The 13275-nt window shown below is 48.8% G+C and overlaps 1 protein-coding gene across 1 annotated transcript in view; it reads right to left on the bottom strand.

The window, feature by feature from the left end:
* The window catches only part of DDX31 (DEAD-box helicase 31), a gene marked incomplete at its 5' end in the record, with an annotated part of 84146 nt that overhangs the window by 55720 nt on the left and 15151 nt on the right, over positions 1 to 13275 (bottom strand). Inside the window, 7 exon segments of the mRNA XM_014582456.1 lie at positions 142 to 201; positions 5452 to 5628; positions 6222 to 6454; positions 8742 to 8848; positions 8981 to 9100; positions 11932 to 11996; positions 12780 to 12821. Coding sequence (XP_014437942.1) covers positions 142 to 201; positions 5452 to 5628; positions 6222 to 6454; positions 8742 to 8848; positions 8981 to 9100; positions 11932 to 11996; positions 12780 to 12821 — 804 coding nt within the window.

Here is a 13275-nt window from a genome sequence, read left to right as displayed (position 1 = left end):
AGAAAACCCACCCACCCAAAGTAGCCCCTGGAATCCCCACTGGCTGAGTGGCTGGCCCAGGACAGACTGTTAAGGGAGGAAACACCGCCACTGCAGCACTGTAGCCTTCAGCAGCTGCGTGGAGGGCGGGGTAGTACATACCGTGCAGAAGAGCGTGCCTGTTTCGGAACGTGAGAATTCTTGGAACACTGCTGTTCTTTCCTACAAAATCAAGGAAAAATAGGGCCTTACAACTCAGGCACACTCCAGCAAGGCGGGCTTAGACCCACATGGCTCTCCCATGTCCTCCACTCTCCACAATTACTGATTGTGAGGCACAGGGACAAGTCATACAAGAGCAAAAAGTAGATCCCTTACATCTCCTAAGACGACCCTTTGCTCAGGACGAGACCTCTGCAGCTGTAGGAAAGCACTGAGGGAAGCACTGGAACCTCCCAGTGAGGCAGCACCACGGACGCACCCTTCAGAGATGGGCATGACGGGAAAAAGGAAGGCACGGCTCCTGAGCCGCGGCACGCAGGGGCCAGCTCCACAGGTACCCAGGACATGCTCCCCAGTGTGCTCCAGGACTGAAGAACGTCGCTCACCTTCCCACAGGGTCATACGTTACCATCAGCAAATAGCTTCTCATTATTTTGCCAATTAAGTGTAGTTTTCCTTTTTTTTTAATATAAATTTTTTAAAAGAATTGTTTACTTTGGGACCAGCAGACGGCATATTGAACTGGACACCCATGTAGTGGACCATGGTTTGAGCCCTGGACCTGGTGGTTTCAAACACGCCAGGCATATGTTGCGTGCGAGCCCAAAATCCTGAGAGGAGAACAGAGCAGAAGGCGCTGCAGCACGGCCAATCCCCCTGAGGGGTTATTTCTTGTTTTCTGTTTCTCTGTCTCTCTCTGGCGACTGCATGCACCCTATAGCAAAAAGACCCCCCCACCACCAAAAAAATTCATTTTATTTACTTTTTTTTTTTTTGTGGAGAGGTTTTTGCTATAGGGCGCATGCACTCACCAGAAAGACAGAGAGAGACAGAGAGATAGAAAGTGAGAAATCACCCCCCGGGGGGATGGCCACGCCGCAATCCCATCTCCTCCATTCTCCTCTCGGGATCTTGGGCATGCACGCACATGCGCCTGGTGTGAGTTTAAGCCACCGGGTCTGGGACTCAAACCACAGTCGACCACATGGGAGTTCAGCGACATAGCCATTACGCTAACTTACTATTATTTTTACATCTGACTAGAGAGATTGAGAAAAGAGAAAGGGAAAGTGAGGAAGCAAGCCGCCAGGTCCAGGACTCAGACTGTGGCTAGCCATGTGGGAGTCCAGTGCTTTAACTACAATGCCACCTGGCCAGCTCCTATAGGCAGTATTTTAAGCACCAGTTTTTAAAAAGCCTGAACATTTATAAAACGTGTTCATTTTTAAAACATGGAGGGGACACCCCCAACAGGGGCTCTACCCTGCACCTGTCCACAGTCCTCCAGCATGGGTCACAGACACACGTGTGTGCACTCAACATGCTTACGGATGAGAAACCAGGACGTGAAACCAGGAGCTCTTTCTACATGCATCCAGTTGCATTACTACTAGGCCACCACATGGCCCAAAACTACATTTTATCTGTAGAAAACGTATATCTAAGTTAGGGGAAAAAAACAGATGCACCACTCCAGGCAGACAAACCCACCGGTGACACGGCGCTGCCTCTCCCATTCCTTTCTGAGGATGACATGAGCAAATACGCAGCTTTCAAAGAGTTGGCCCAGTGCTTCATTGTTAGCATGCTCCTTATCGTGCTCAGGAGAAGGCCAGCGTCTTTCCGCGCCAATAAATAGCCAAGACCACATCATCTCTCTGGTGAAGCATGTGGCTGAGCGTGGTCCTTATTTATGGGACCCGCGCCCTATTACTGGCACCTGAGGCTGTCTCCAAGGTTGTTTTTACTGTTACAATCAAAGCTGGGCTAAGCATCCTTGTGAATAACTGTTGTGTGCATTATTACTCCCCTGGATGAATTCCTGAAGACAGACTTGCTGAACCCAACAAGGAGCACACTTGTACAGCTCTTCCTAAGGCACACTCCGCATGTGTTAAGTCTCAGTGCTCCAAGAACTTCGGACTGGGCCACGTTAACAAGTAAAAAGAAATGTAACCAACTCACTAAAACTCCGGGTGAACACAAAGTGGAGGCTTCCTTCTGCTCCGGCACAGCCACTCTGCCACTGTGGGGTGCCTCCTCGGGTCTGTCGAGTGTGTCTACTTGGTCACACAGGTGTCTCTACTGAGTGCCTACCACGCGCCGAGCGGAGCCCAAGCACTCTGCTCTACAAGTCTGAACTTACTACTCCTTAAAACAACCCTACGGGTTCTAGATGGAAAAATAGGCACACAGAAGTTAAGTAACTTCCTAACAGATGTGCACACTGAGTTAGTGATGAGCCGGCCCGATATCTGAACTCAGGAAGTTGGATTTCAGAACCAGAGTCACCCCTCAAAAGGACAGGTGCTCATGCTCAATTTGCTATGTGGTCTTTAAAGGATCACTTTAGTTGCACTATAGAATGAAAAAAAAAAAAAGAGCTCAGGGGCCAGCAGGTGGCATAGAGGTTAAGGCACTGAATCCCACATGGCTGACCCTGCAGTTCAAGTCCTGGACCCGGCAGCTTGAAAAACACACTGGGCACATGTGTATGTGTGCTCAAAATCCCAAAAGGAGAATGGAGAAGGGATTGCAGTGCGGCCGTCCTCCCTGGGGTGTGATTTCTTAATTTCACTCTCTGGTGAGCGCATGCACCCTATGGCAAAAGCCAAAACAATGACAGAAAAAGCAATTTGGAAAAATTCATAAAAGTTATGAAACATCTTAAAGACTGGACAAAATGTATCTGGGTTTGGCCCAAAGGGGAACCAACACCACACTTCGGCTTTGATCACCCAACTGTGCGGCAGCTTCTCTCTAGTGCCCGTACGTGTGCAGGGTCACGTCAGGCATCTGTGGAGACCACACTAAGGTCACGTGGGCAGTGGCCAAGGGGAAACTGGAACCATTTCAGCTTGCAGTGAACAAGCAACTCGACTCCAATGCTTACAAACAAAAGGGCAGGCACACTGTTCTTACCGCTCTCTTTTTTAAATTTCTTTTTTCTCAATTATTTTATTTAACTTTATTTATTCATTTACGTATTTTAATTTGACCAGAGGGAGAAAAAGTGAGAAAGCAAGCCACAAGGTCCAGGACTCAAACCGTGGTCGGCCATGTGGGAGTTCAGCACCCTTAACCTCCACGCCACCTGCCAGACCCACTGCCTCTTACCTTCTACCTATCTCATGCAGAGGATAAGAAGGATAAACACTTACACAAAACAACACAGGTAAAGCGTGAGCAATGATTAAACTATGAGAAAAATGAAACTACTCTTGAAGAAAAGGTAACAATGGCACCTTGCATTTACATCCACGGACAGACTAGACCTCGGCTCCATATCCAGAGCTTTACTGTATGAACCCAATGAACTGTCAAAGCAGCCCTACGAAGTTAAGCACTACTGTTACCCCACTTGGGAGACATGGAAACGGGATGTAGAGGCTCAGTGCTTTCCTGAGGTCACAGCCAATCAATGACAGAGCCAGGACCAGAACACAAGCAGTTAGCCCCTAAGGACACAGCTGCAAACATCATGCTAGGCTACTCCCTGGTTATGAAATGACCTATCTGAAATTACTTGACTATACAATCTTTCATATGATCTATTAAAATCCCTAGATTCTGGGGGACCAGCAGTGAGCGTAATGGCTATGTCGCTGGACTCCCATGTAGTCGACTGCGGTTCACGTCCCAGACCTGGTGGCTTAATAAATCACGCTGGACACGTGTGCGTGCGTGCCCAGGATCCCTAGAGGAGAACGGAGGAGAAGGGATTGCGGTGTGGCCATCCCCCCTGGGGGGGATTTCTCGCTTTCGGCCTCTCTGTCTCTGTTTGTCTGGCGAGCGCACAAGCCCTATAGCGAAAACCTCTCAAAACAAACAAACAAAAAACCTAGATTCTTCTGAGTCCACATCCAGCTCCTTCACCATCCTCACTCCTAGCCTGCAGAAAGTCTTTGGCGAAAACAGACCCAGCCACAGCACTGCACAGGGAGTGCCACTACTTGAGAGGCTAGAATCCACAAGGGAGCCCTGAGTTCGACTCCTGGGTCAACTTAAACAGTGAGTGGGTTGTGTGGCTGGAACCCTGGCTCACTGGGGTGCTGGGGTAGGAGGATCATGGCATGGGGAGACGGTCAAAACCGCCTACCTCTACCCTCTCCCTCACCCTCAGCCTTTCCCTGTCCCTCTTGCTCATAAAAACAAAAACCCGGAAGCATTAATGGCATTAAAGAACAAACTCAAATGAACTAGGGATCCTGAAGGTAAAACTGAAGGTTTCTAAACTTCACACAGGCTTGAATATTCAAGAACTTCTACATAAACTTGTGGTAAATAAGCTGTGTCCTTGAGTGACCTTGAACAAATTCAATGTTCTGGGTTTCCATTTAATTGTTAAAGCAAAAATACTGAGAGGTGCTAGACTGCTGAGGACTGCAAGTGTTATTTTTAAGTTTTTTTGTTTTTTTTTTAGTTCTAAAAATATTATCCATTTTTTAGAAACTATGGTTCTAGTCAAATCTCATTCTGATTTCTGGTCTTCTTTTGCGCGTTCTGATTTCCTAAGCTGCCTGGCGACACCTGCCCTCCAGGACAAGGTGGGCCCGTTTCCAAGCCCTGTTTGTCCTTTCTTCTCTAATTCCAGGGAGTAGGTCTCAGTCCTGTACCCGGGCCCGAATGCCTACCCGGATGGCCTCGTTAGGAGTAGAGGAATGAGACCCACACAGCCAAGGACCTCAAATGAGGGAAGCGTGACACTCTTCTTCTTGAACGCAAATCTCCCTGTGCCGAGGCAGGACCGAGAAGCCGCAGCCCCTTTGGTACACATCACCCTCTCCCGACCAGAGAGCTCAGAGTGCAGCGCTGTGTCTTGTTGACAATGACAGCAGCCGAGCTCAGCAGTACCATATGGGAACCACAATTTAGCTCCATTAATGCTCTTAATTTGAAGACATCAAGCCCTAATTACACACTGGGTACTAAAAAGGCAAAACCCTTCCCTGGTGCCAGCTACTTAGTGGTACTCTGTTGCCTTAACAGCTGGGTGAGGTAGATTCAGGCCAAGCTGGGGCCTGTGAGCTCTCTCAGGTGGAAGAAACCAGCTCCGGGAGCAGAAGCCAACGGGAACAATAGACTCCCCTTGCCCACACCAACACGGCAGTGGGGTGCGCCTCCCGTTCCAGCAGGTTGTCTGCTCAGCTCACTCTCCCCTCGCCCCGTGGAGCCCGTGAAGGAGCAGGCAGCACTGGGCATGGAGGAGAGGGCCGGGCCTCGGGTACACGCGGGATGTGTGGTGCTCACCTCCTGCTCCATGTTGCCATGCAGCCGTAGGAATTTTAATTGCGTAGAGACAGATGGCAACTGCCCTGGTGCTGGGGCTCCCGAGCTGCTCAGCAGGGTCTGGAGGAAGAGGTTGTAGTGGAACTCCACCAGCTCGCAACTTGAGAAAAAGACAATCATCTTTTGTTCTTTTTCAAACTACATGGATACAAAGGGGGGGAAAACAACCACGTTTTTTAAGATCAGGTGACACCAAAATGAATCTCTCTGCAACACATAGTTATGCTGGCCCAAAATGAGGAATCACAACCATCAGGCAGCTTCGACTTGTTAAAAAAACAAAAACACTGATACTATATCTTACAAAGGATGGAGGGAAGGAAAACGACACATCGACAACCTTGAACAGGTTTTGCGGCCCGCAGGAAAACGAGCTGTTCTCTCCTCTCCTTCTCCTGCGCCCAGGGCCTGCCGCACACGATGTCTCCTGGTGAGACCCTGCCTACGCAGTAACTTTGATGGTCCACCTACTGTCTCCCACACCCAGATACAGATTCTCCGGGAAACACGAGGACGGGCCTCAAGTCTGCCCCAGGTCCCGCAGGTTCTGCCGCCTGTGACGGTCAGTCCTGGGAGAGACAGGGCGGCTTCAAACGGCACATTATAGCAATCATCACTGCTTTCCTGCGCTCCTAGAGCCAACAGCCGCATGGGTATGTATGAAGGTCTGCACCCACAAACTGAGGTGAGGTGGAAAAACAGGCCACACCAGGAGCAGCCCTCGGTCCTACCTTGCATTTCTGAAGGATAAAGGCTGCTAGGGAGACAAGCCTCAGCTTGCTGGGAACCAAGGTCACATGCTGGTGCAGACTCTCGGGTATCGCGAAGCTGTCCAGTTCACCAGGAATCTCTGGAGAGACACCCCGGACCATTCTGGCCTCGGGGCTAGATGGCTGGAGACTTTTGTCCAGGGCAGAAATACTGACTGGGTCATGCAAACTGATATCGGCTAGCCGTGCGACCCCTGGGGCAGGAGGGAAAAGAACAAACAACACATGCATGGTGTGAAACTGGTCACGAATGCTCACTCCCCCACAGCGCCCGCCCAGGTTCACCAGGAAACTTGCCCAGGCAGCACAAGCCTCAGCAGATCTGCCTTACTGCCAGTTCAGTAAGGGAGACCCACTACCGTGTGTACACCCACACCAGCCGACTGCTGCTCCAACTGTGATTCATCATGTGGGACGATGCCAGGAATAAGGCAGTTTTTCTAAATCTTACTGTCCCCAACTATACAGAGAATTTCCATCTCGCGAAGTCTAAGGAATATATAGGGTCAGCAGGTTGCAGGGAGACTAAGGCAGCTGGATGCCACGTGCCAACATCAAAGTTCAAGTTCTGGACCCGGAGGCCTGAGAAACATGCCAAGTATGCATGCACAAACGCCCAAAATCCTGAGGAAAATGGAGGAGAAGGGACTGTAGCATTGCCATGCCCCCGAGGGGTGATTTCTCACTTTCTCTCTGTCTCTCTCTGGTAAGCATACACACCCTATAGCAAAATAAAAACAAAAAACAAAATAAAGAGATATTAGTTTTGTTCCTTTTTTTTTGTTTTTGGAGAGGTTTTTGCTATAGTGCGCATACGCTCGCCAGAAAGACAGAGAGACAGAGAGATAGAAAGCGAGAAATCACCCCCCGGGGGGATGGCCACGCTGCAATCCCTTCTCCTCCATTTTCCTCTTGGGATCTTGGGAACACACACACACGCGCCCGGTGTGAGTTTAAGCCACTGGGTCCAGGACTTGATCCACGGCCGACTACATGGAAGTTCAGCGATATAAGTATTACACCAACTGCTGGTCCCACAAAGAGATATTTTTAATTTGCCAGAGTACATGTACTCTCCAGAGAGACACAGAGATAAGAGGGAAAGTGAGACCATTGGTCATGCCACAATCTTTCCTTGTCCATTTCTCCTTCCTTTTGGGATATTGGGCAGGCACATGCACCGTGGGGTGGGCCATGTGGGATCCGGGTACTCTAACCACTATGGCACAGGCTGGCCTAAGAAAAATATTTTAAAACTTTAATCTCTCTGGAAACCAGCAGATGATGTAATGGCTATGTTGCTGGACTCCCATGTAGTTGACTATGGTTCAAGTTCCAGACTCAGCGGCTTAAAACTCATACCAGGAGCATATGTGTGTGCTCAGAATCCCGAGAATACAGACGGGATTACGTGACATGGTCATCCCCCTGGGCGGTAGGTAGTTTCTTGCTTTCTATCTCTGTCTCCAGCAAGCGCATGTGCCCTATAACAACAACAACAACAACAACAACAAAACACTTCAAAAAAAGAAATTTAATCTCTCCATAGGAAAAAAGGGTGGTATTAGTAGGACATTCAGATGAGAGGCTGTCCATAGAACAAGGGCATGTGCCCCGTGGGTTGCAATGGTGATAAAAACCTCAGGACAGGGACCAGCAGGTAGCGTAATAGCTATGTCGCTGAACTCCCATGTAGTCGATTGTGGTTCAAGTCCCGGACCTGGTGGCTTAAACTGACGCTGGGTGCGTGTGCATATGTGCCCACGTTCTTGAGAGGAGAATGGAGGAGAAGGGATTGCGGCATGGCCATCTCCCCCAGGGAGTGATTTTTATCTCTCTGTTTCTCTGGTGAGCACATGTGCCCTGTAGCAAAAACCTCTCCAAAAGAAAAAAGAAAGAAAAAAAAACCCTCAGGACAGGAGCCAGCAGGTGGCATGGTGGTTAAGGTGCTGGATCTCACATGGCCAACCATGGTTTGAGTCTCGAACCCAGTGGCCTGAAAATCATGCTGGGAGCATATGAGTGCATGCCCGAAATCGCAGGAGGAGAGTGCAGGAGAAGAAACCGGCAGCGTGGCTCCCCCAGCCCATTACGTGCTTTCTCCTCACTCACTCTCTCTGTTTCTCCAGTGAGAGTATCACCCGATGGCAAAAACCTCAAAACCAAAACAAGCACCTCAGGAAACACTGGGTCTCTGGGGGCCTGTCCCCTCTCTCCCTCTGCACCTTAATGTGAGCCCTAGCTGCAGGCTCCTTACCAAGGTGACTCTGGGCCTGGGACCTGCCCTCTTCCCTTCCTCACACCCAGGGGGACCTATCAGTCCGGATTCCTGGGAGGAGGGTCAAGAGTGCAGGACGACAGGATCTGAAAACGCAGACCTCCCGCCCTGGTGCTGCGCATCACTGCTGGCCAACAACTCAAGTGATGTCCGGTCCTTCCCTGCATCAGCAGCAAAGGTCCCAAGGCCTCTCTGCAACTCACCTCTAGTGAGGGTCGCTGACAGCAGGACATTCTGCCGCTTCTGGCATTCGGCATTGACAGCATTGAGTATAAGGGTGATATCTTTTTCAAAACCCAAATCCAAGATTCTGTGGTATTAAGAGAAGGAGTTTGAATCTACGTGAAGAGTAAATGGAAAACTAAGGGGCTATACCGATTGCAGTGAGGATGGCTGAAAATGCTCTTCCCCCCGCCTTTCGTTCTTCCTGGACGAGGCTCACCTATCTGCTTCATCCAGAACCAGCCACTGTATCCGACTAAAATGAATGTTCTTTGTGGATTTTATATGATCTACCAGGCGTCCGGGAGTTGAGATCAGAATATTTATTCCTTTGCGGAGTCTGTTTAAAATTACATATCATAAAAGAAAGCAAATCAAACAGGGCTCTATCGATAGAACACAGGAAAAAGGCAAGTCCCCTCCTCTTCTACAGAAGAGCATCATTTATCTGAAATTACGCCAATATCATAAGACCTCAACTCTGAAAGGGATCTCAACTATATAATCCATGCTTTTTATCTGATTCATAGATCTTTTCTAGAACATTCTAGATAGAAGGGCATCTAGCCTGTTCTTGAAGGTTCCCATGTCAGAGAACCTCTGGCCTGAATGAGTTGCCCCAGGCCAATATACCCTGGCTGCTAGAACATTTTCTTACACTGAATCCTTTCAAAAACTTCGATGCAATGGGTCCACGCTTTGCCTAGTAAACCATGTAGAATAAACCTAATTTCTCACTTCCCAAACCCCCATTACCCTAGTATTTCCCGCAGTACGAACATTTTTAGCTGGTCTATTTGCCATCTTCCCGGCTATGAAATGGCCGTGCAGCTAGCTGTGCTCTAGCAATGGGGTAAAAGAAAGGGATAAAGGGAATGTGTATGTACCCTCAGAAGGGGGAGGTATGAGCACCTTTGTTCCCAACAGCAGGAAACCAAATGTAATGGGTGGAGCTCCAGCAACTATCTAAGACTATGAGGTAACCTTTAATAAGCAAGTCTCGGGACCAGCAGGTGGTGTGGTGGTTAAGGCACTGGACATTCCCACATGGCTGACCATGGTTCGAGTACTCGACCTGGTAGCTTGCTTGGTTCTCACTTTCCCTCTTTCTCTTGCTCTCTATGTATCTCTCTGGTCAAATTGAAATAAAATGGGTTGGGAACCAGCAGTTAGCGTAATGGCTATGTCGCTGGACTCCCACGTAGTCGACCGCGGTTCACGTCCCGGACCCGGTGGCTTAAAACTCACGCCGGGCGCGTGTGCGTGCGTGCCCAAGATCCCAAGAGGAGAATGGAGGAGAAGGGATTGCGGCGTGACCATCCCCCCTGGGGGGTGATTTCTCGCTTTCTGTCTCTATGTCTCTCTCTGTCTCTCTGGGCAAGTGGCGTGAAGGTTAAAGTGCTGGATTCTCATATGGCCGAACACAGTTCGAGTCCCAGGCCTGGTGGCTTGCTTTCTCATTTTCCTTCTCTCTCTCTGGCCCAATTAAAATAATAATAATAATAATAATAAATAAAAAACCTTTATTAAAAAAAAAAGCAGCAAGCCTTCCATAGTGGCTTAAAAAGACAGAAGGAAGGTCAATATGTAGCATGGTGGTTAAGGTAGCTAGATCCCACATGACCAACTGCACAGTTCAAGTCCCAGACCCAGCAGTCTAAAAAGACGTGCCAGGTGCATGTGCACCAATGCCCAAATCCTGAGTGGAGAAGAGACTGTGGCATGGCCGTCTCCCCTAGGAGGTGGTTTCTCACTGTCACTCCTACCTCTCTCCAGCAGGAGCACATACTCCATAGCAAGTTCATAAAAAGGAAAAGACAGAAGAGGTTTCTGACACTAGAACACCACGCCCCATGCCAGCCCTTGAGGGCTACTATCAAGACTTCTATTTTCTTTTTGAGAGAGATTTTTGCTGTAGGGCACATGTGCTCGCCAGAGAGATGGAGAGACAGAAGTGAGAAATCACCCCCCAAGGAGGATGGCCACATCACAATCCTTTGTCCTCCATTCTCCTCTTGGGATTTTGGGTACGCACACATGCACACATGCCAGGTGTGAGTTTTAAGCCACTGGGTCTGAGACTTGAACTGATGTCAACTAAGTGGGAGTCTGGGGATGAAACCATTATACCACCTACTGGTCCCCTATCAAAGCTTCTTAAATGTAAAGGAAAAACTAAAACTTCTGTACTGTCTGTGCCACTGCCATTTGTTGCTGCTACCACTTACAGGGAATCTAATACTAATACTTTCAGGTTTCAAGTTTAATACTTGCGGTTCAGTTATAGACTAAATGCAGTTGGGTGACTTCTAATTATTAAGACAAAGACAATTTTTATTTTAAAAAGAATGCATGGGGCCAGTGGGTGGCATGGTGGTTAGGGTGCTGGACTACCACATGGCTGACAGTGGTTTAATCCTGGACTCGGTGGCTTGCTTTCTCACTCTCCCTCTCTCTCTGGCCAAAGTGAGCATAATAATAAACAAATAAAGTTAAATAAATAACTTAAAAAAAGAATGCAAAAAATGTGGGATTTATGTGTTCCAGTAATTTTGCAGTGACCAGTGTAACTTCTAACACAGACACAGGGACCAGCCCACCTGGGTGTAAAGAGCTGCAGACCCAGCTGCCATTGCACGTGCTGCCTGACGCAGCAATTGGTAGGCTCAGGCCATGGGGAGGTTGGGTTTGATCTCCACTGACCCTAAAAAGCTAGGCAGGGTGGTACGTGCCTGGAGTCCAGTCATTCATGAGGCTGAGGCTGGAGGTTGTGACATGAAAAGAACCTGTCTCTAAAAAAATGTTTAAAAAGGGCAAATCACAAAGTATTATGTAAGTTCCTTGTTTTAATACAACCAAACAACAAAACTCCTAACTCCCAAGCTCCACGAAAGGGAGCCACACCAGTGAGGGTTGTATATGAAACAAGGGGGACTGGCAGGGACTGGGTAGACGGGAGGCAAGAGGGCAGCACGTGCTCTTAGTGCCCACGTCACAAAGGAAACCGGAAGAAGTTCATCAATATTTAAAACATAGCACTGTCTAGAGATGACCGCTGCCCTCCGTGCTGGGCCCAGGAAGTACCATTCACGAGGGTGGGGAGAACCAAATCTCCCTGGCTAGAACAGCGGGACAGACAGATTCAGAGAGGATTAACAACAGGCCTCCTACCTGGCTTTTTCAGATTTTCTCTTCTCTCCTCCCATCAACACTCCAGGCACAATCCAGGTAAACGGCTAGAGAAAAACCAGACCAAAATCCAGAGTTCCCTTTACTGGAAACAGGCCTGAATCTAATCCCTTCTCCTTACACCAGTCCTCCTGGAGAGGGGAACACGCTGCTCACTGCAGGAGTTCTGTACAGACACAAGCCTAGGCTTGGCCACGCCCACGGTCACCACCCGCAGTCCCCGAATCACACAGCTCTACACCCAGGACAGGAGTGCAAGCTTCCAGACTGACTCAAGTAGCTGTCTGCCTTCTCCCATGGAGGCAGGCGGAAAACACACTTCGGGATGTCTCCTGCCTTCCCCTGTGGTGGTGGGGTCAGGGAGAGGTCAGTTAAGATAAAGCACAAGCAAAATTTAAAAACACACAGAAACTGTTCCCTATTTCCCACCCTGGTAAAAGAAAGGACAGATCAATCCCTGATCTAATTTGGGGAGTTGGTGGGTCTGGACTCTGCAGCCTCCCTTTCGGCTGAGCAAACCCCCCTTGCAGCCTCTCTGGCTGCCCTCCCCTGACTACCTGCAGGCTGCCCCCAGAACCGACCTACCTCGTCAGTGACCGAGGAAGGGTATAAGCCCGAGAAGCAGCTGTAATTTAGCTAAGCTAGAGCCAGTAGCTAGTAAGGTGTAGGTCAGTAAAAGTCTAGAAAACCCCATCTAAAGAAAGCAGAGACAATCAGGGAAGAGGAAACTAAGTAATTCCTATCTTTCTGAAAATAAAGACGAGTATAGGATATTCACTTTTCCTCAAAAAGTCAGAAAAAAAGGCAAACTTGACTCACGATCGCCTTACCTTAAGCAGTTTCCGGATGGTGTCAAAGCTTTGTAGGGCCAGCTGTAAATGTTTAGAAAGTTACAGATAATGAGCAGGGTCCCTTCTCTCTTTTTCCTTTTAAAGACAATGTAGAATTGACTAAAATCTAAACTTAGACCTCAAGTTAAGACCTAAAAAACAAAACAAAACAAAACAAAAACAAAAAAAAAACCTATACATAGAATCTGCTCTGCAAACACACACTGTACTGTTCTCTGCCCGGCCATGAAACCTGTCACTTAAGGGAGTGGGGTGAGGCCACGGCATCCACTTCCTGGACGCACACAGAAACAGTGCTCGGTGCTCCCTCTGCTGGCGCAGGCTCCCAGAGCGCCACAGAGGCAAGTTCAAACCTATGGTAGATGAAGGTGGAGGAAGACAACGCAGAGTCTACCTGAATCGGGCTTTCCTTCCAAAGAGAAAGCACGCAAGCACGAAGGAGTAGACTACGACGGGTGGGACAGGCCAGCAGGGC

The sequence above is a fragment of the Tupaia chinensis genome, unplaced genomic scaffold, assembly GCF_000334495.1.
Source record: "Tupaia chinensis unplaced genomic scaffold, TupChi_1.0 Scaffold143602_1, whole genome shotgun sequence".
NCBI classification, from domain to species: domain Eukaryota; kingdom Metazoa; phylum Chordata; class Mammalia; order Scandentia; family Tupaiidae; genus Tupaia; species Tupaia belangeri.
This window is presented reverse-complemented; position numbering and strand designations above follow the sequence as displayed.